The 22538-nt window shown below is 37.7% G+C and overlaps 1 protein-coding gene across 1 annotated transcript; it reads right to left on the reverse strand.

Moving 5' to 3' along the window:
• Positions 1 to 1665: 1665 nt before the first annotated feature.
• On the reverse strand, positions 1666 to 15874 carry si:dkey-27h10.2 (podocalyxin). The gene is made up of 10 exons (XM_033965497.2): positions 15744 to 15874; positions 13212 to 13403; positions 13024 to 13137; positions 12652 to 12690; positions 12497 to 12576; positions 12330 to 12426; positions 11332 to 11415; positions 8578 to 8829; positions 8153 to 8205; positions 1666 to 1751 (listed from the first exon to the last, which is right to left on the reverse strand). Exons 1-9 carry the CDS (start codon positions 15775 to 15777, stop codon positions 8162 to 8164), a joined length of 936 nt encoding a protein of 311 aa, XP_033821388.2. The 5' UTR covers positions 15778 to 15874; the 3' UTR covers positions 1666 to 1751; positions 8153 to 8161.
• Positions 15875 to 22538: the final 6664 nt, after the last annotated feature.

Genomic DNA, 22538 nt, shown 5'->3' on the forward strand with positions numbered 1-22538 from the left:
TAGAAACAGGATAGATATAGAAATTGGAGTGGGCCCAAGCTCTAGGCAACATACACGAGCACGAGTATAAAAAATATATTATAGTACTCGTAAAAACAAACAGGAAGTGAGTCATAAATAGACCATTCCTCCAGTGTATCAATTTATCTTTTTCTAAATTCAAACTAGCATCAGTCTCTTTTCTATCTCCATAAAACATAGCAACACATTTTTACACATAAATTTACACACATACTTTGCAGAAACTACAGTTGTCTAAAGTATCAAAATCAGATATTAATCCATATTAAAACTACTACTTTGAACAAGTATTGATACTAAAAAGTCACATTCACAGGACAGAAATAAACCTTTCCTAAATAGAATGATGTTGAGCTGTATCAGAACAAGAATAAGACCACATGGACCACTATTTAACCTATGAAAAAACTATGTAATGTTGAAAATGACGTTCTATTGTATAATTAAAGAGTGTTTTTTATTATCATCGTGATATCTGAATTGGTATTGAGTATCACGTTAATTCCTTAAAATGTTTGTATCGAAACACCTCCCAGTATTGAATAGTCTTGTTGAATTATCATAAACTGGCCTTTTGGAGAACCAAGCTGGAATGTGCAACCCAGTGTCAAGGGATTCCTGTCTGTTAGCACTGTCACTTTGAACTATATATGTTTGCACCTGGGCTGGATGTTAGCAGCCAGTCAGGGACATCAGAGGAGCAGTTGACACCAGAACAAGAAGGTCATGTCTCAAGGATACAACACGATAATTGAGCTATTGCTAATTAACGTAAGATTAAAAAAGGCAATATGCAAAACTTTCTGGAGAAATCAGTAGCTCAAGATTCATTCACTCATTCAAGTATTGTCAGTTATTATTTTACATTGCATTGCTCTATACTTTATACTTTAGGTTAATTGCAGTGAGATATTGAATTTGACAACTTAAGAAGGGGGTTGTTATGCAAACCAAAAACATGCCCAAAGAGTTTTTAGATGTCACCCATGCCCTATTCGAACACTCCTTACGACTTGCTGTAAGATTCAATGCAAACCTAAGGTACCCCTGCTCCCACATGACACATCTCCAAAAATATACAAAAGCATGACGCAAAATTGTGCATAGTAACGTAGCAAACCTGATGCGATGTAGTAGTTTGCAGTAGTTTCATTAGTGGGATGCAAGCTGATTATAAAGCGATAGAGCTCTGAAGGGGGAGTGACTTAACGTGGGGAGCAAAGAGAGGGCAGAGTCAGAGCGTCAAAAACAAAAGTGTTAACATGTTGTTTTCAGCAAATATAGCATTTTTAATACAATGAAAGTTAACATGGTGATCTAAATGTGTTATGTGTTACAGTTAATACCCCAAAGTAGTAAAATATTACCTCTTTAAGTTAAAATTGCTCTTGGAATTCCTTATATGTTCACAACTATGGTGACTCTGCAGTGCACAATTTTCAACAATGTACTTTTGACTGACATACACACAAAACAATTATGCAGTTTTATTTAGAAGTAAACATAAACATACCAACATGGCTTACAGTATACACATGATCTTTTACTCTCAACAATATAATATAACATAACATAACATAACATAACATAACATAATAATTATACTTGTGAAAAAAATATGCATAATAATATACACAAAAAGAGTGCATCAGTAGCTGAATATACATCCATCGTCTTCAAAGCAGAACAGAAGTGTCCTTGTCCACCACCTCACCTCATTCCCCTTCACCCTGAGAAAGAAAAAAGGGAAGAGAACAATGAGTGCATCCTGTCCCACAGTCATGTGTCCAGAAATCACCTGCTTTCGCACTCTCAACGTCTGCTTTGGCCAAGTTTATGTGGCCTATGCCCTGAACTTTGACCTCTATGGGGTAACATCTGTTTGAGGGAAAGGATAACTGACATAATCCCGCTGTTCATGTATTGATGTGATTTACGCACTGGATCTTCAGGCTCAAAGAACGACAAATGAAACAGTTAGATGGGTAGTGTGAATGTTTGGTGCCATTATACGTATTTAAAAACTCCCACCATGTTTAGATACTTCAACAAACAACATAATTCTAAAGTCATGGACAATGCCAACAACAATATAGAGACGTTAACTTGTGTTTCCTTCAAAACTTGTGGAAGGTAAGTGACTCTGCCTTGGGGGTGCTTTGACAATCTACCAAACTCCAGTGTAAACACAGAGGCTTATTCTGGTTTCAAATTTGACCTGTGTTAATCTGAACTGGTCCTTTTATAAAGAGTGGAGTTTTAAAGCAGTAATGTTAGAGGAGAGGTTCATGTTGCAGGTAAAGCCCACAGAGATAGGGATCTATGGGCAGGTTGTGTGCTGCTGAAAGATTGGCCATACCAGGTAGGATTTAGCAGTGTGCAAGAGAATGCCCAAGTCAAGCCCTTGAAAGCAGCCACACTCCCCTTTTGCTAAACTTAAAACATACTTCTCACCGAAGGCACCAAAAGTAGAAACAATAAACAATGATAAACAAATTCTTTAGTTTAAATATTACAAAAGTATTGTTTGTTCTGCACTTAAAAAATGCACCTAGACACCATTCATGGCACAAAAGAAATGTAGAAATATCACACCTGAAAGACAGATTATTTGAGTTATTTAGAATAAAGAGGCATAATGACAATGTTAAATGAAAGACTGAGACTGTACTCAAATCTCAGATCCATCTATAATCAGGCATTAAAGGCACCTTTTTTTTTTTTTTCCAAACAAACACATGATCCACTCGGTCCTCTGTGAACCAAAATTGCAGAGTTCCAAATAGATAATCAGACTTTGCTCAGACAGCCTTTTATTTTCAGACCCTCAGACAGTGGAATCAGCTTCCAGAGAGCCTCAAATTGTCTGTACATCTTAATATTTTCAGTAGGAATTTGAAAAAGCACATTTTATATAATCAAGTGTGTCAATATTAATTTGTGCTGTACTATATTTCCTGTAAAAACTTGCACATAATGATTTTTAATATGTGTATGGCCTGTATGAAACATAATGTAATGGAAATAATGACATTTTATGAGTTAGTCTTATAATGTAATTGTTATGCATTTTTAATGTGTGTTCACCTGCAGATGGAATGTATCAGTAGCTAAATCTGATACAAATCATCTTTTCTTTTGTAAAATGTTTGAATTTGCACTTAAACTAAAAACCTAAACTAAACTACTACTAACAAACATATGGAACTGAAAAATGATGGAGAACAAAAGAAGCCCATCAGTCATATTCTCCAGTCCTGTGAAGGATTTTGAAAAACCTGACCTGAAATAACAAAGATATCATCAATTCATAAAACATATCAAAAATTATGTTATGTCCTATTGTAATACTATATTTTTTATATTGAATCTGTGCCATTGGGTGAAAGGAGCAGGTGAGTGAAGCTCCTGCCTGTGAGCAACTCTCCTGATCTGTCTGCCAAAATGCACACACAACACAATGTCTACTTTCACTGGACAGCACAACAAAAGTCACTTTTTCATTTGAATGGCACCAATAGAAAATCATTCATTTTTAACACTTTTTTTTTTTTTTTTTTTTTTTTTACACTTTTTTGTGTAGTGGACGGACAGTAAGCTTCCAAAAGTTTCATTCTTGTCCAAGTAGCCTCTGCTCTTAAGTGCTGTGTTCACATAAACTAGCACTGAAAAATGTTGTAGTTACATTTCAGAGATGCTCTGCAACATAACAGTGTAAAAATCCTGTAATTCTGTCTAACAAGTCAACATCAAGACCTCAGGTATCATTTACTTGTTATAAAACCATAAGAGCAGTACAGCAGATTTCTTTAGGGCAGAGGGTCAGACTACGGCTGACTACGACCCTCTGCTGACCTTCGGCTACATATTACTGTCATTTCTGTTTTTTTTACATTTTTAAACATACAGTTCTTTTAATGAAGTAGCCAAAAATACTTTGCGAGGTCTTGTTTTCCAATATACCCTTTTTTGTATCCTCTGTAGCAGGAGGAAGGGCAAAAATCACCTGCTGCTAAAATACACTGTGTAAATGTTTTTGCAGGCTGCTTATCAAAGCAGTGACCAGAATACATGACAATGTGACAAGTGTCGCACCCACACATGTCACCCAGTCTCTCTTTATACTTGCATATATACTCACTTTGTATAAATAAATAAAAATACAAAATGAAAAAGTATAAAAATAGTGGTTCTATATATGAGTTGAAAGTATTGTTGTCGTGCTGCCCTGTCATGTGCAGTAGTCTGTACTGATGAAATGTATCCAGATTTCTACAGCCACTGCTCTGCACCACTTCTGCAGAAACTTGCTCAATGACAGACCAAGAATGTGACTCTGACATTGAGGCCACATTATTCTCCCAGCGTGGCCTTTAATTAGGAGTCTGACCTCTGAACCTCTGACCCCCGCTCTCTGGACCTGATGCTTCAAGCTTCCACTACTCAAAGCAGAGGATACAAATAAACATGTTGATAAGATTTTCAGGGATCATAATTAGGGCTTTAAACGTGCATTTTCCCAAAAACCTGTTTGAAAAGATCCATCGCAAATCTAATTATTATAATCGTCAGAAAAATCAAATTGACTAACATTTCCAAAGTGATTCAGCTGTATTTAAAATGAAACCCTGGTATACATCTGTTTCACATGATCACTGACCTCTTTTAAAATATCTAATAATGTAATACCTCCAATGCACAATAAGTTTTGTTTAAGGTAGTGTCAATTGGTGTCCTATTTGTCTAGACCAGAGATGCTAGCGAACCATGTTGACAGCTCATTAAAAGATTAAAGACGGCATCCTCCAAAGTCAAAGGCTAAACACTGTGAACCAATGTGCACTTTGTCACAATGTCACTTACTGTTGATGGCCAATGAAACTGTTCCTATTTTGTGAGGATTATTTATGGGTTTCAGATTCCTGTTATATGGTGCCATTTTGAGGACAGCTGACCATTCAAAAGATATAATTTTTGAATTGTGAATGATCATTTTGAAATAACCTTCGCCACAGCATCAGTGTATTGTCGCAGTGACCTTTTGATATCAATCTAAAATATTTTCAAACAGGCTGAAGAGCTACAGGTGGTCATAGCAGAGACGAGGCAGATAAGTTAATAAGCTGACTTGAAACTGGGAGCTTAATGTCAAAGCCTCTAATGAAAATGTCAGCCCAGCAGCCCAACCTGAAGACCCCAAGTGACCACAGTCGCTAAGCAGCTCAAGTTATTCATACAAATGCCTAAAATGTGACGTACAGAGTTAAATTTCAAGAAAAATATGAAAAATAATATAAAGGTATTTTATATCATTACTATAAATAAATGTGAATGTGGCAGCAATATCACATTTTTTAGTCACAACACGCCGCCAGGTGCAAAAGGCAAAAGGGAAGGGCCTTAAAGTTATGCTTATAGTCCCAACATCCATCAAGTTTACAGTTTGCAGACACTTTCGTTGCATCTTTCTGTGAACTTTCACAATAGTATACACTTATCCACATGTTGCATGTAAGCCTGTGTAAAGATTACAGTTAAAACATGTCTCTTTTTGGACTGATTTACGAGTTTAAGACCTTTCATTGAAAGACAGTACAAGACTCCAAACGACACATAAATTGTCTAATTGAAAGCCCCACAAAACATCACAAATGCAAATTTCTCCACAGTTCGAGACTGTTTAAGTTGAGGGTATAAGGATAGACCAGCTGTTGCCCTGTTTTTGCTGAGTGTGAGGGAGTGTCAGTCTGCGCTTTCCGACAGTCCCTCCTTCCTGTAAAGTTTTCCCAGGTGTAATGGTGGACCTTCCACCAACCACATCAAACCTCACAAGCAGGAAACCTTCTATCACTGCAATTACACAGACAAGACCGCACACTCAGCTCTTCAACATCCGAGCTGGATTCATAAAATGATGCCTCAGATCAAGACAAAACAGCACTAATGTTAAGTTTTGAAACTGCAAATTTTTTTGTTAATGTGCTCCAGGGATTAATCTGGTAGGCAGTAAATAGACTAAAGTCGCCAATAACAGACCACTCATCCAATCGAGGCAAAAACATTCACTCCATGTGAAATAAATAGGAAAATATACAAATAGGTAAATACATTTCGTTACTGATCTGCTCTGATGTGTGCATAAATGATAGCCAGAATAGTTTCACTTTGAGACTTTTTTACACTTTGAGAATGCCACATTCTCTGTCCTATAAAGAAAGAAACCATTATCCTCGGCCCTACTCCCTACTCATCTTTCTGACCTGTCTCTGAACTACCCTTTTCCCAATAAAACAAGCTGCTTCAAAGCTAACAACCACTGCTGTCTGGTCTGTCAGTCTCTTCCCCCTCATAGTGAAACCCATCCCAGGAGGTGCATAGCTTGTTTCCTCCATCGCTGGCTGCGCAACATGAAAGCCAAACTCTTAACTCCTTAATAACACGGTGGAGACATAGGTGTAATTATGTGGCTCTGCTTTACGGCCTGTCACCTCATGTCCATTATCCCTTACAGCAGGACCGAGCGGGGCCTTTCAATTTCTGCTTCCAGCTCACTCGTCACAGCCAAACCAGGTGGAGACAAGAGCAGGCTTCACTTTTTCTTGCTTTCCTTTTAAATTTTAATTTACAGTTTACAACGATGGTTCATTGTTTTGGTCAAGCTGAAGTCAAATACGAGTTTATGAGCTGGTTGTAAAAAAAGACGGTCTCTAATAAAACCACATTTCCTTTCCCCTCCTACTCAATGAATATGTTTCAGTTGAAATCCTATTTCTAGTATCGATACAATGAGGTAGCCAACTTACCCACACAGTGTATTGTAAAAGCAGAACATGCTTTTCTTATCTGATTATAAAACATTGTATCTACTGCAAACTTCTAAGAAAGTGCGTGTGTCACTAAGTCTACATGATGCTGATCCACTCTGCTTCTACCACTACATCAACCCCAAATACATGGGGATGGGGCTTGGTTAAAAAAATGTACAATAGGCTCTAGATTAGGAAGAATAGGTTAAATCCATAAATTGGTCTTCGAGGTAAATTCAGTGTGGACCTAACAGACTTTACACAATAAGTTGCTTGATTCTCTCAAACTATCAGCAACGAAAAACAATAACTTCAACCAGGAACATTATTCAGATACAATGGATCCCAGAGACAAAAAAAAAAAAAAAACAGTAAAAAAAATAGTACTTTGGTAGGATTTTAAAATTGAAAATCACTATTGACACAACAAATCAAATGATGCGTGACTGCTGGCACTGGAGGGCAGCGGTCTGCTCTTCAGATGTGAGCTTATCATCATCTGTTAAGAGCTGTGTGAATTCCTCTGGCCTCCGGCTGCGGTCAGGACAGTGCAGTGAATAAGAGGAGAGCGGAGAGACAAAGAGCACAGGTGCACTCTGGGATGTACATCCTCCTGCACATGATGATTAGACTGAGGGCATGTGAGGGACAAAGATATGAGATAAGGTGAACCTAAACCTACACAGGCCTTTTTCTGAAGCCTGTAAGAGCAGCAACATGCCAAAAGATGGACAACTTTGTTATAGCCAGATCACTATTTCGATTTGATCACAATTCTTGTCTTTTATACAGTCTTTAAGACGTGAGTAAAGATATCTCCTGTTTCTGAAGGTTTACTCCTCACTCAGAGCATAACATGGCTGATGGTGGAACGTGTCAGTTTTTGACCATAAAACTATTAAATAAAAAGTGGAGAATCATGATATGGCAGTTTTAACAAAATAATATCGTCACAGGGATGAGATCACAAATTGATTTTTGTCACTAACCCTAACCCTAACTGTGGGCTAGAGGGAGAGCTGAAAATGGGCAGTAAGGCTAATATGGAGTAAAAGCTTTTCACAAAACAGATTCTGAATGATAAATATTAATATGATAAATATTACAAACCATCCGCTTCTGGACAGTGGCTTTTTATAGGCAAAATATTATTGAACAATTATATTTGTCTATTAAATCTTCTGCTGTTTTTTTTTTTTTCCTTTCTATTCCCTCTTTTACTAAGAAAATACAGTACATGATAAAATATGGTGTAGCACTACTTGTGTAGTTTATGTAACTGATGTAAAAAGTATGTTCTGCCATGTAAACAGTAGTGTTCTTACCATCGGATTTCACACCATATTGTCAAGGGACACATCACAAAAAGCTTCACCTTCTGTTAAATGAGAAAACACACGTTACTATTGCTCAATTCATAGTACAAAGGAAGATTTTAAAGCATTTTTGTATTCCAGGGTGTATTCTAGGGCTGTAACAATAACCAAACTATCGTCATTTATCATATTGTCAAAAGTCTCACACTAATATCCTGTGCCATCACAATATATGGAATTACAAGTCTCTTTACGTAAATTCAGTAACATAGTACCAAAGGCTTGTTAAGACATTTTAAAAGGATAATATCCACAAAATATTGCTATAAATATCATACCGGACATTGTTACATCCTTAGTGTAGTAATATAGTATAGTAATATATTCTGTAAAATATGCTATAGTTAATTGAAAATAAAGTTATCCACTGTGACCTCTGGCTCCCCTCTGAGGCAGGAGGCTGCTGTTGCTGTTGTTCTCATTTGCTTCATTGCTCTCCTTCAGGGATTCCACAGAGGTCTTGTTGGAGGCGGCACCCTCTCCTCCTTCATCATCGGTTTTCTCCTCAGGGCTGGGCTCCGTGGGTGCAGAGGGGCTCGGCTCTGAGGTGTCCTGCTTGGGCTGCTCGTCAGGGTTGTCGACTGTTGGAGCTGCACATTCGGCGCTTGCTTCAAGAGTCACTTTTTCTGACGAAAGGAGAGTTTCCCGGCATAAAGATTAGCTATGACTAAGCTGGAAAAATACAGTACAGAAATGAGAGAAACAATGCACTGTACAGCTATTGGACCTGCACACACATTGTATGGCAGAGGGAGGCATCAATCAGTTACATTTTTTTTTTTTTTTTGTGAAACAGTAACACATTTGGCATGTTTTAATGCCAAGTTCTTGTACCAATAGATGTACAGAGAGCATTTTCTTGTACATTTACAAATATATCTGATTGACATTTTACTTCTTGTGAATAATGTTTGTGATTTTGTTACATTTGGATCATTTGATCTGTTATAATATGTATCTAACTATTGTCTATTATAAAACCAAAATAGAGTTTAATGCACAAAGCATCATCAGCACATGTATGGAGAACAATGTTCACATGACGAATGCAACAGTCACTGTTAAACAACTCTTTGTGCAGCTGAATATTATTTGCTGTAATTATGTAATTAGAGGCTCTTATTAGCTATTAGCTTAGTCAGATCCAGGTGGTGACTTTTAAGTGGCTTAGGTTTGGTTTTATAGCAGTACACATTTGCAGCGTGGTCATTCTATGCCACATAATAACAGTGTTTTCCTGACTATAGCCCGGAGTGGTTTTGCGCTTTGTGACAGTGGGATCGGGCTAGCCAGAGGGATCTTAAGGGGCCACCACGTTGGTAATGAAGCGTCTGATTACTGAGGGACTCTTAATGAGGCAAAACCATGCAGCTGCTGGATTGTGTGGGAAAGCAGGACAGCCCCATGATTACCTGACCTGGGGTTAGAAGCAAGGAAAAGCTCTGTTCAACACATAATTCTGCCAAGATACATCCTTAGGCATCATTCCAGCCTTCAGAAAATGTGCAGAAGCTTTTGGTTTACGGGGCTGGCCAGACGCTTTGTCATAGGACGACAGTTGTGCTAAAGATAACTTCTGAACATGTGAAATTGAGTAGACAGGACACGCTAAGTACATTTCTGTACATTGGACCTACCACTTAAATCTTCTAATCTATAGTTTTGTTTTTTGCTTTTTTTTTTTTTTTTTTTTTACTTTTTTGAACAACCCTTTAAAGAGGGTTATCATGTTAACAATTATTCAGGCACACAGTCACTTTGGCTGTCAGCTGTTCCATGAAATCTATTAAGTTTTATTTGGAAAATGATGTCACACAACAGGTTTCTTTCTTATCTTTTTACATGGTTTTAGTATTTCTCTTAAAAAGCAACAGCTAGTTACTTGTTTATCAGCCATGATCAGCCATATTTGTCACCCTAAATGCAGAAATATTTGAACATTTAATGACCCTGCACAGTATATTTTTTAGCAAACCAAAACAGAGTGCAGAGCGTGTTAGCTTATTTCTTTTGATGTCACCAGACCCTCCTGTTTAGGTGATCTTCCTCTTTTAGAAGCTAACACTAACAAATGTGTGATTTCTTCAGTAGTGTGACCTATGAAATTGAAACAGAGTGGAATTTCCTTTGTGCAGCTAAATAAAGCCTTTTGCTCATAACTCATAAAAGGAATGGGCTTTTACCACATAGCCCTAAGACAAAGGGTCATGTGTGGACAAGACTGCAGCTCTGTCTGTGCCTTTGTAATCCAGGTAAGGAGGACAAAAAAAACCAAAACATTTTAACTTGTATTATAGCTCATTGTTAAACTTACATAAACTTAGTATTGACATAACAATAATTAGACGTAAAAATATAAATCAATGCTGAGAGATAAATGGTGAGATTTAAGCCTCAAGATTCCCTAGTCAGTCAATGTGTCATTAACTTGCCTTCTGTTTCCATCAAGTGGTCAACTAAAGTACTGCATGTACTCTGCTGCATTTTACTTGTTGTTACTTGTTCTATGTTTAGCCACAATTGATGTCACATGAAAAAAACACCCCTTCATATATATTTCAGTATGTCCATATAAAGTTATTTAAGAGACAGACTGGACTTAAGCAGAGCTACAATACTAACATTTACTAACTAACACAAGTACTAACACAATACTAACACAACAACACTGAGAAAAAAACCCCAAAACATCTTTCTTTAGACAACAGAACGTGTTTAACATTAAATAATAGCACTTTTCAGTAAAAGTTCATTTCTTTCCTGTAAATGTGACTTTTTTTAGTGTTGATACTTGCTCAAGTGAGTATCTAGTTTCAGTATTAGTTCTGAGTTACATTACATACCAGAATGATGCAATGTGGTAGAGACTGTGCTTCAGACTGCGCTTCCTTTTTATCAGTTTAACTGATCTTACAAAAGAGGAAGATATGCCATTAGGCCATAGCTCCTAGTTTAGTTAACACATTTAAAATGCACCGCACCCCCGCCTAGAACACAGAATTTAGGGTGAGTTCACACTTGCACTTATACGACACCAAAATTAGGACTAAACTGGGACCAAAACTGAAACTAAACCTGGATAAAAAATGCAAATGTGAACGCACCCTTATTTTACTAATAATTCCTACCTTTCTGTTCCACTTGTTCTTTGGTCTTCACTTCAGGCTCTTCAGCTTCTTGTGTACTGTTTTCTGTACCATCAAACTGCAGTCCTACAATGAGTGTACACATAAAAATATAATCATTTGTAACATATTGGAAAGGTTGTATGTAAGTAAACAATATTTGTTTGTATATTACACAAAATTGACTCTTGTGAGTTTTAAGGAAGATCTATTGTGCTTGTATCTGCTAAGTATTTATAATCTATGACACCTGTGGATCATTATGTTATAATTTACACATTTTTAATCACAATATTCATCTAAAATGACTTAATAAAAGAATCAAGTCTACTGGCTTCTGTATTATGGATAGCTGCAGATTATACTAGTGAGTAGCAGATTTTTTCATTTAGACCAAAATGACTACACGACACTGCCGTATCCTACGTATGTCATTGATTAAGCAAATTAAATTGAAGAACGAAGTAAGTACAGAGCAGTGGACATATGAAAATGGGGATTGATCTGCAAAATGGCGTCTTAAAAATAAGCGATTAAAGATTTCTTAAACACAAATGACTCCAAAAACGACTTTGAGAAACTACTATTACATGGCTTTATAAGTTTTGAAAAGTATATTTTGCATAACAGGTCTGCTTTAAGCCATGTTATAATGTTACCGCATCAAAAACATACCTAGAGTTGTGTTTTGTTTCATTCACATATGTTTGTCTTTATTAGTCTGTTAGATCTCCAAAGGTCAAAATGTTCTGTTCCACCTTGCTTCTTGTGAAGGTGTTATGGATTTTAAAAACACAGTGGAGCACTTCTTGTATTACCACAAGACATCACAAGAGTTTTTCCCAATTGATAGAAAAAAAACACTTAATATGCAGATATGTAGTTTGTATGTTAAACATGTGTGAATGAAACAAAAACACATCTGGGTATGTTATTGATGAGGAAACACCGTTATAACATTATAGATCAGGAAATAATATAATGTGGGCCATTTAAGTTACCATTGGCCGTGGCTGTTTCAACAGGTCCCTCCGGTTCCACAGTGCTCAAAGGGATCTGGGCTTCATCAGGCCTAGAACTCAAGTCCACTGAGTAGCGCTGTGTAAGGACAGTATGAGCTCACAAACAGTGCATAACACAACAGGTCTGATGTATGAACTCAACTTACTCTTGCCCTTCTGCGGGTCACAAAGCAGACAAATCCAGTCAGGAGAGCAATGACGATGATAACTACTAAGATGATAATGCCTGGATAATCATAAAGTATAAGTTAGGTTTATTCAATTCAAAATTATTTATATTTCAACTTGTTTTGACACTCACCAACACTCTCGTTTCCGTCACTTGGCTTGGGAGTGGTCGCTGTCCAGATGAGATTGTCAAAAAGTTAAATAAATGTTTTTAATAAATAAATGACTACATGAATACATAGTTGTGCTGCTAGAAATAAGTAGTTGTTAATTTATAAATCATACATTTACATTTTGATGTGTTTCCCCCCACATCTTAACAATTTGAAAAATGATGTAGGAGAATGCTCTTATTATGTATAGGATGAGAATCATTCACTCCTCAGTCACACTTAATGGTTGTAAAATATATTGCTACACCTGGCAATAGCAGAGACACAGCTTTCACTCTGTGCTTCTGTATGTATGGTGAAAAAATAGTTTATCAACCAAAATCGTTACTTACTTAATGTGCCCTGGAAACCTCCTCTTGTCTTGGTTACTGGCTTGGTGGGTGTGAGCGTTGGCTGATGACTAGATAGTATTCGAGGTGCAGTTGGTGTTGCAGGTGGTGGATGTTCTATGAAAAATATGTTTAAATTTAATATACATTTAATAGTTTCACAAATATAAACCTTAGACACTAGGCCGCACCTTGAGGTGTTGAGGCAGATGTTTGGGTGATATCTGTTTGATTTACAGTGCCGTGGGTAATTGTGCTCATTGTGGCATTTTCAGTGTCGTAGATGCTTTCGTCAGAGGTGATGGGGGTTGTAAGGTTGGAGTTTTCAAATTCGCCAGTGTCATTCAATTCACTTGCACTGACAGATGTCATGAGAAAACCAACTACAATGTACACATGAAAAAAGTTAGTTAAAATCTCATCTTTGAGAAGCTTTCAGAAGCTTCCAAAGACATAACATCATGATCTGGGTTATTTCGGTAATCCTAATTGACCTGAAGCAAAATTTAGTCTGATTTCATGTCAGACAGTGAGAAAAAAGTGGATATTTCCTTTTATATAGTGTATGTAAACTTCTGGTTTTAACTGTGTGTGTGTGTGTGTGTGTGTGTGTGTATATATATATATATATATATATATATATATATATATATATATATAAAGTAATTATTACGGACACACCTGAATAAATTTGCATATTATTAGAACATTGTAACATTAAAAGTACACTATGAAACTTTTCTGGTAGTGGGTACGTCACCTGCTTGTCTCCACGGAGATTCCAGAGTGTGATATTAAACTTATGTATCTCCATGGAGACAAGCAGTTAATGCCACCAGGCAAATTTACAGTTCAGGGGTCTCATTTATAAAACTGACTAAAAGAGTATGTTATATTCACCTTATACAGGGCCAAAACAAACTAAAGCAGCTCCGTCTGTGCTCCTGTCCATATGCACAGTCGCCTTCAAAATGTTAAAACATTAATAAGAGTCAACTACTCCCTACAGACAGTGCTGTGATTTCGGGGAATATAAAGTAAAGAGATATTCATCATACAGAAACTTCCTCAAACTGGCTCCTCTCTTCTTTGAGCTCAGATTGCCTCTGCCCCCTGAAAACTCCATATGTAAGGTACAGAGTTTGAGGACAGAAGCGTCCAATCCCACGTCAAGTTGCCTTTTTGTAGATTTCAATGTTAACGTTAATGTATGTAATGTTTTGTCCATGCACATGTTTTAATTATTGAGGCTCCAGATCTGTGAAGAAGTAACCCCAGCCCCAGCAAGGGGAACAAATATGGAACAAAATCTATATTTTCTCATACCTGGCTATCAAATAAAATAACTAAAATAAGCAAAGGAAATTAATATTGAAAAGTACAAAGTTTTTCATTGTGAAAAACAAAGGCAATCTAAAGGTGGTGTTGGATTTTGGCTTGATGAAAACTTATTTTTAAAAATAAATATCTTGGAATTAGGTAACAGTTTAAAATTAAAAAAATATCATTTTATTATAGAAACAATTATTGTATCTCATTGAATTACAGAAAAGAAATCTACTCAATTCTTTCCATGGAGATATAATAAACATGCAGACTTCAGCCTCTACTTTGAAACTTTCAGACAAACTTCTTTCACTCAGCCCTTTGGTTCATAACAGGTGATTCATTTAAAACCCATCACTGTAAAAGAGAATGACACAGTATCAAATGTATTTATAAGGGGCTATGATGATAGACTGCCTCACTTCACCCGTTTATTCAACTTTGATACGTGAACTTTTATACAAGATCTCATGATTGTCTACGTCTAAAAGCTGGCTGCAGTAGGACTGAAATGGGCTTTGCAAAAATGAAACACATTTGAAGGACATGCAAAACTGGAGACACTGGTGCCACTAATGCACTTTAATAATCTGGTGATAAACATTTATACTCAAACCTGCTCCTGTTTTTATGTTTACTCTATATTTCAACAAGGTGCTCATGAGAAACAGTGTGGTACTCTCATTGGGCTCTCCTTTTCTTCCTTTCTTTCTTTCTTTCTTTCTTTCTTTATCTTTATTTATACATAGGAATCCAATGAGAGCACTTACTCTCTTTTTCATGAGTGCCCTGTTTAAAATACAGCAGAAAAACAAACTAAACCAGATTATTAAATGACTAGTGATTTGGTATTTAATATTCCCTTTATCAATGAACAACAACAAGCAGCTGAAGTATTCTGCAGTTCTTGAAGTAGTTCTTTATAGATACGTGTCATACAGGGCTGTTCTGTTCTCTGGCCAACCCACTTTTTCATAGAGAAACAGTGATCGGTTTAAATCCATCAGCTGTAATAAAACAGAGGGCAGAGTGAAAGAGTGGATCCAACGGTTTCAAAGTCGAGGGCGAAATCTGCGCTGTATAAATAAAGATAAATGAAAATTAAAATGAAAGACAAATAGCATCTTCATGGTGGCAGAGTCTCCACCAGAAAAGTTGCATAGTGTACCTTTAAAATAATTAATGTTAGCATTTTCAGTAATAATGATGAGATCTATTTGGTATGACGTACAATTCTACATCAGACTTTTCTCAACAGTCTGGTGAAATATCCATTAACACCACTCTACATAAGCTACTTCTAACTGTTCTTGTTAATAATTTACATATTTACAGAAGTAATCTAATCATGATCATGTTCAGACATAAACAATTTACAATTTAAAAAGAAAACTTACCTAAGATGATGTAAGAGACAACTGTGTATGTCATTTTTAACACTGGAAAAAAAAAAAAAAATCAAACCAGCTGAAATACTGTACGAAACAAGAAGAAAGCAGTTCTTCAAGTCCTCCCCAGTTGTTTTACAGTGTCACAGAAGACAGGAACCAAAAAGAGGATGCATTAAAGTAGAGCTGCTAAAACAGTGACAGGAAATGATATTACAAAACATCTCACTACTGTTGCAAATATAGTTTAAGCAATTTAATTTAATTTAAGCAATTATGTTTTGAAATGGCATTTTAAAGGTGCAAAACGTGATGTGTTTCTGTTGGAGGGTTGGCCAACTGCTTGTGTCCATGGAGATGTTATTACTTAGCCTGGAATGACCCACAATATGGCATTAATCTTCTAAATCTCCATTGTGACAGTCAGATAACAGCACCAGGCAAAGGTACAGGTCAGTTCTGCGGATATGTGAGCCCGCAAGATAACTAATAATTAAACTATTAAGCATGTCATTCAGTAGCATAACAAAAATCATCTTGGTGATCATATAATGTAAATACTGTACCTTAGTCATGACACATTTCCAGCGTCATCATATTTACCACATATTAGGCCTGTACTTTCTTTATACATGCCAATTACATAATCAGCTAAAAACTGTAGTTATTTTAGATTAAGTTTGGATCAACAAAGATTTTACAAAACCACAGGTGTACACTATAATAAAACTATGCTATTCTATGTTGTGGTAGAAGCATGGACTTGTACAGCCTGTTTTATGTTGTTCTTGCTCACTAGATGTCACTGTGACAAAGGAAAAGACATTCGTGGCAAGATTGGAGAACACAGGGAGCAGTTAGGTGACATAAGTAGTAGTTGACCTGGGACTTACTGAACAGGACAGATTTACACTTAGACAATCATTACTGATCCTCATGGGTAATTATGAGTCTTGCTAAGTCAAATCCCCTAATTAAGAAATCTCACACATCAAGGAACAGTTTAACAAAAAACATCTGTACTGAAAGAGTTTGTTTAGCAAGTATCTGTTAATGCCACTGAGAAGGCAAAGCAATAACATGAGGGAAAATGGAGGAAAAATATTTCAATCTCGGCCACAAACATCCTTGACAACAATTTGATTAAGCTGAAAGCTCCTTCATGCATTTATTACATTGTCTGCACAGTTAAACAGTTAAAGATTCATTGAAGGCGTTGGGACTATGATGTGTAAAGCTGTCATTGTAACATAAGCACATTTTCACCATGGAAGGCTATTGGAAAATTATTTTTATGCCCAATCTACTCCAAATGTGAAATGTGAGTATTTGGGAAGAGAACATGCTATGCTAACAAAGCTAATGCAAAAAAAAAAAATATTATATATATATATTTTTTTATTATTACTATGTTCTGTTCAAAGACTTGAATGAAAATGATTTTAATAATTCTCTCGGTCATTATTTTTTTGCTCTTACGATTATATTGAGGCCTGAATAATCATGATTTTCGATTGACCTAATAATCTTTACATCCCTGTCTACGAGAACAGGATATGCACCAATCTGACAGAACAAGTGTTGTCAAGGTACTAAATTTCAAACTCGATTTCGATACCAAGGAATTCACTCAATACTCAATCCCGATTACGATACTATGATGAAGACAAAAAAAAAGTCACCACCTGGATTTAATTAAGCAAATAGGTTGTCATTGCTGCAGTTGGTCAGGTCTAAGTTCAGCAACAGTCTGTGCTCAAAGAATGAGGTCAGCTGACACCTGAATTTACTGAATGACCAGGTTATTCCATCAATGGATTTTTTCTTCCCTGATGTCACGGGCATATTCAAAGATGACAATGCCAGGATTTATCGGGCTCAAATTGTGACAGAGTGGTTCAGGAGCATGAGACATCATTTTCACACATGGATTGTCCACCACAGTGTCCAGACCTTAACCCCATCGAGAAGCTTTGGGATGTGCTGGAGAAGCTTTGTGCAGCGTCAGACTCTAACATCATTAATGCAACATCTTGGTGAAAAATTAATGCAACACTGGATGGAAATAAATCTTGTGACAATGCAGAAGCTTATCCAAACAATGCCACAGTAAATGCGTGCTGTAATCAAAGCTAAAGGCGGTCCAACCAAAAATTTGTGTGTGACCTTTTTTTTTTGGTAGCGACTTTTTGTCCAAGCAATGTAGTACTAGAATAATAATAGTACTTTATTTATCTTAGCACTTACATTTGTTCTGAAAAAGCTCAAACTCATACTAAAACTGTTCAGGAAAGTTCAACATTTCCTCCTGTTTTATTTGCACTATCACTACTTGCTCAACTTTAGTTTTAGTATCGATTATAATCTGATTTTCGATACTTTTTACAGCCCTAGACAGAACAGGCACTCTCTGTCTTTAAGTGAGCCACCTCAAAACTCATCCTCTCATCATCCGCAGCAGCAGCAGCCTCCCGAAGCCCTGTCCCAGTCTCGCTCTGCGGCTCTGGCCCTCTGGATGAGCTAATGGAGAGCAGAGCTAGCGACACCGTGTTCCTCTGTGTTCCTGTGTGTGTATGTGTGAGAGAGAGAGCTGGACCACCCACCCAGAAGGATTCAGAGCAACAGGATTCACAGCCCATTCTGTTGACCTGCCACACCGCCCCGGCTCTGCACAGGACCCTCCTCAATTGTTCCGGCTGCTAACACGAGGACCTTGGGGAGGAGAGGAGGGGTGCTGATGGCAGGGGGGGCCCAAAAGAAGCAGTAAACAGTGGGCTGAGCTCCTCTCCTTCAGCGCACAAAGGGGCTGAATTGTGTCGGGGACTGGAGCACTTTTTAAAATGGCCCTGAATGAAACATCTGTGGAGGCTGAGCCCTATTTTCCCGTTCAACCACAGTGACAACCTGTTTTCTCTCGCTCGACCCCCCCCCTCCTCCAACCCCTCTCACGAATCCTAACCCAGCCACCCCCCTTATTCCTGCCATGGCCTTGTAAAACTATTCATACTGTATACTTGCTTTTGCCAAGCTAGTAACAGAGAGGCAACAGTAAACTAAAGCCCACGGAGCGATGACCCGAGTTTGGTTGAGGATACACTGTACTTGACACATGGAATTCAATGCAGCGTCTTTCCAGACACATGTTCTGTATATTTGTTTTGAAGCTAATGCTAAATAAGAACGTTTTGAGGAAGGACATTGTTTATAATACACATGTCAAGGGCACAATGAAAAATGATGGAAAGCGTTTGCAGAGAATTATTTACAGGGAAAAAATATAAAATTTCTAATTGCAACAGACAGTCCAAACAAGCACTCCAGCAAAGTGACGTTTTGGGTTCTAGCACACACAGAAAGAGGCTTAGCCCTCTGGTTTGTACAGTGCCACATTGCTATGTCATTAAGCATAATTTCAATCTTAAATAGACTTAAACAGACAGACAAATGGGTGTGATGTGATTAATGGTTATAGTTAGTGCATGGAAAATCTTTGAAGCTGTGGGAAAAATAATGGATTTATTAGATAAAATATCATGAAGTAAAGAAGAAAGACTGAGGAGGCTACTGGTCCTGCTGCAATGGTAGGAACCAGCTAAACTAGTAAAATGAACAAGAGGACTGAGACTGCATTTATACGAAAGGGACACATTTGGTCTTCCAGGGTGAATTTATGCATAAGCTTTATTAGGGCTGTACCAATACCGATACCAGTGCTGGGTATCATACTGATACCAGGTGCCAGTACTCAAATACGTCAATGTGCTGCCGATAGCAAAAAGTATAGCAATAGCCAATACAATTGTAACTGTCCCACATCTTATTCATCTTATGACTTTTAAATGTCTTTATTTTTCACAAAGGATATCAGTGCAGTGCTTGTATTTACATAGTAGCAGCCTCACATGGCTAAGTGATGTTGGCGGTTCTTAGCTTGTTCATGCATTATGACTTATTGTAATTGACAAACATCTAGTGACTGAATAGAGTGGCTTCTAAGCTTCTAAAAGAGGTATAGCATGTCCATATTGGTCAAAGTGTGACCGTCCTAAAGTTAAGAAAACTCACTGCTATGCAAAAACTGGCTCCTTAGCATTTAGGATGATACTGATATGGGTAATTGGTGAGTACTCATAATGTATGCAAAAAGTACTCGTACTTGTTTTGGAAAAAGTGGTATGGTATTCCTAAGCTTTATATTTAGAGTGAATGAAAGCTCTTTAGTAAAAAACAGTTTGAACCACAATATGAATCTTGTAGGGATCTTCAATTAACTCACTAACTTTTCTTTTCTGCTGTTATCTCATGTAATCATAAATAAAATTAATCAACTGAACAACTAAACATCTACAGCCCTAGGATCTCGCACTTTGACAGTCTGGGTTCCACATTAACACTAACACCTATAGAAAATGACATTGTTCATCAGTCCTGCCCATAACAACTCTATACAGTCGTGCCCGTCCCTCTGCCTACTCATCCACTTGCCCATCATTCGCGCCATCTTCAAACTGTCCCTTCCATACCACTCCAAAATGTTAGTGCTCCCAGTGCAACGGGAGCAGCTATAATGAATCTGTTGCAGCACTGTCTCCTCCATTCACCGCTCTCTGCAGGCTCCCCATCTTCCCACAAACCAGGAAGCACCGTCCAGCCACTCAAGTGACCGACGAGAGCCAAACTGACTGGGAGTTTCATTAAAATGACTATTTTGCAATGCGTTGGTTTGCTCATGATTCTCTGTTGATGCCCATATATTTATTTCTATCTGGAGTGATGGGTGGACTGTGTATTTCTAGGCCGTCGTTAGTGACATCATTACACACCATGTGCTTGTGAGTGGCATCCAATGGTGATTTATTATAGTGTATATTCAAGAAAGAGCACAGTCTGAAAATATTTTCATTTATTTTAGATACTGTCATTGGAGCATCTTATTTGAAGAGCCACAATATCCTGGAGGCGGTCTTCTTCCTTTTGCCTGGCCCTATGAACTTTGGGACTTTGAGTGCTAATCCAGTGCACTGAAAATGTATATACTTGTGTGGGGTCCCATAATATGTTCAATGTCCGGAGACTGACCATCCCATCATCAAACTAAAAATAAAATAAAAAAAACATTTCCAAACCATCACAGCACATTTTAAGTAAGTTTCTCCTCAGTAGCCTCAGCACTTCTAGCCAGTCCTAATCACAGGGAGAGGATTGCATCACAACCTCTAGTCTGAAACACTTACAAAAGCACAGGAACAGTTTCACAGCAACCTTTTTACCCTTATTTTGAAAGCATTGCTATATGAAGACTAATAACTACACTGGTGAAATTGAAGCAGCCTCAAAATTATAGCTAGCAACATGCAGAGTGCTTACTCATTTGTGGCAATTCTGAGCTAACCGTGCAATTATGTGATTGATTTGGAATTCACTGATCTCCGTCATTGGTTTCGGTGTCCATCCATCACCCCCTTACGGCATGCCTTTGCCCTTAGTCCTATTCCTTCCTGCCCTGCCCCACATACAAAGAGGGAGACCACTGAGACATTTCACTTTAATTGAAGAGGAAACAAAGATCCCTGCTTACTTCCTGGTCACCCATTTTCTTTAATCAATTCCCCGCTTTGGTCCTATATCATCTGTAATTACTTTCCCTAGCACGCCCCTTGTGGGTTTGCTCGCCGCACACATCAGCACCTCACCCCCTACCCCGAGCGGGCAATACCTTCAGCGTCAATAGCCCCCCCATTGGCTCCTCTGTGTCCAACAATAGAGGCTCCAGAACCCCACAAAGCCAGGCCTGACCCTCCCCTCCTACTTCACTAAAGCTTCATGTGGTATGTCGTCCCATATTCAGCTGGGGAGATATGGTCACACATGCACACGAGCGCGCAAAGAATGGGGGGAGGGAAGGAGGTCGTTTTAAAGAGTGGCTCAGCTTGTAATCACTGAGTTTGAACTTAGGAGGACTTCTGATGCTCAAGGGTCAAGAAGCCAGAACACTCAGCAGGCTTCGGGCTTTCTTCTCCGCTGGCCTCTGTCACTCTGTCATCAATAAGCTTCTTTTATACAGTGAGCTTTACCATTGCCAATGTCCGCACTTCAACAATGGATGTGTTGTCCCTGCATTTATCATCATCAGATCGGCGAGAGGACCTGATTATTTTTCAAAGAGGGTGTATTTTACTTCTATGGGGTATAAACTGCTAGCGCAAAGCATATTTAGATCTATATTCGCTGAAAACAAATTATTATTATCAGATTTGTCAAGTTATTGGGTACAGTATTGTATCACGCTTTTGTATATTTATGGAGAATTGTAGCGTGGGAGCGTGGGTGACGTAGGCTTGGGCTGAGCATTAGACAAACGAGTCCCTATTCCCCTGTCAAATAGGGCTCGAGAGACATCGTTAAATTACTTAAACATGCATGGATGACACTTATAACCTCTTTAAGCATGTTTTTGTTGAGGAAACAACCTTATAACATGGTAGAAAGCTAAAAAAAACAAAAAACCTTTCATGATAACCCATCTTTAACTTGCTCACTATCAAGAGCGGTGCAGTTTTATAGAGTAAAGCATATCTGTTGCTGTACCCCAAGAGTGCAGCACAGTTTTATTGTAATGTTTTTTTAACGTTTTTTTAATGTCTTCTCTCACTCATGCAAGTCTGATGATGTTTTAGTGAAGTACAATGACTTACACAAAATCTGTATCTGCTTTGCCATCTTTGCCAAGGCCCATGTTTAAACTAACAGTAATTAGCTTAAGTATTCAATTTCTTTTTTTTGTAAATGATTTCCTAAGTCGTT

The sequence above is a fragment of the Periophthalmus magnuspinnatus genome, chromosome 1 (genome assembly GCF_009829125.3).
Source record: "Periophthalmus magnuspinnatus isolate fPerMag1 chromosome 1, fPerMag1.2.pri, whole genome shotgun sequence".
NCBI classification, from domain to species: domain Eukaryota; kingdom Metazoa; phylum Chordata; class Actinopteri; order Gobiiformes; family Gobiidae; genus Periophthalmus; species Periophthalmus magnuspinnatus.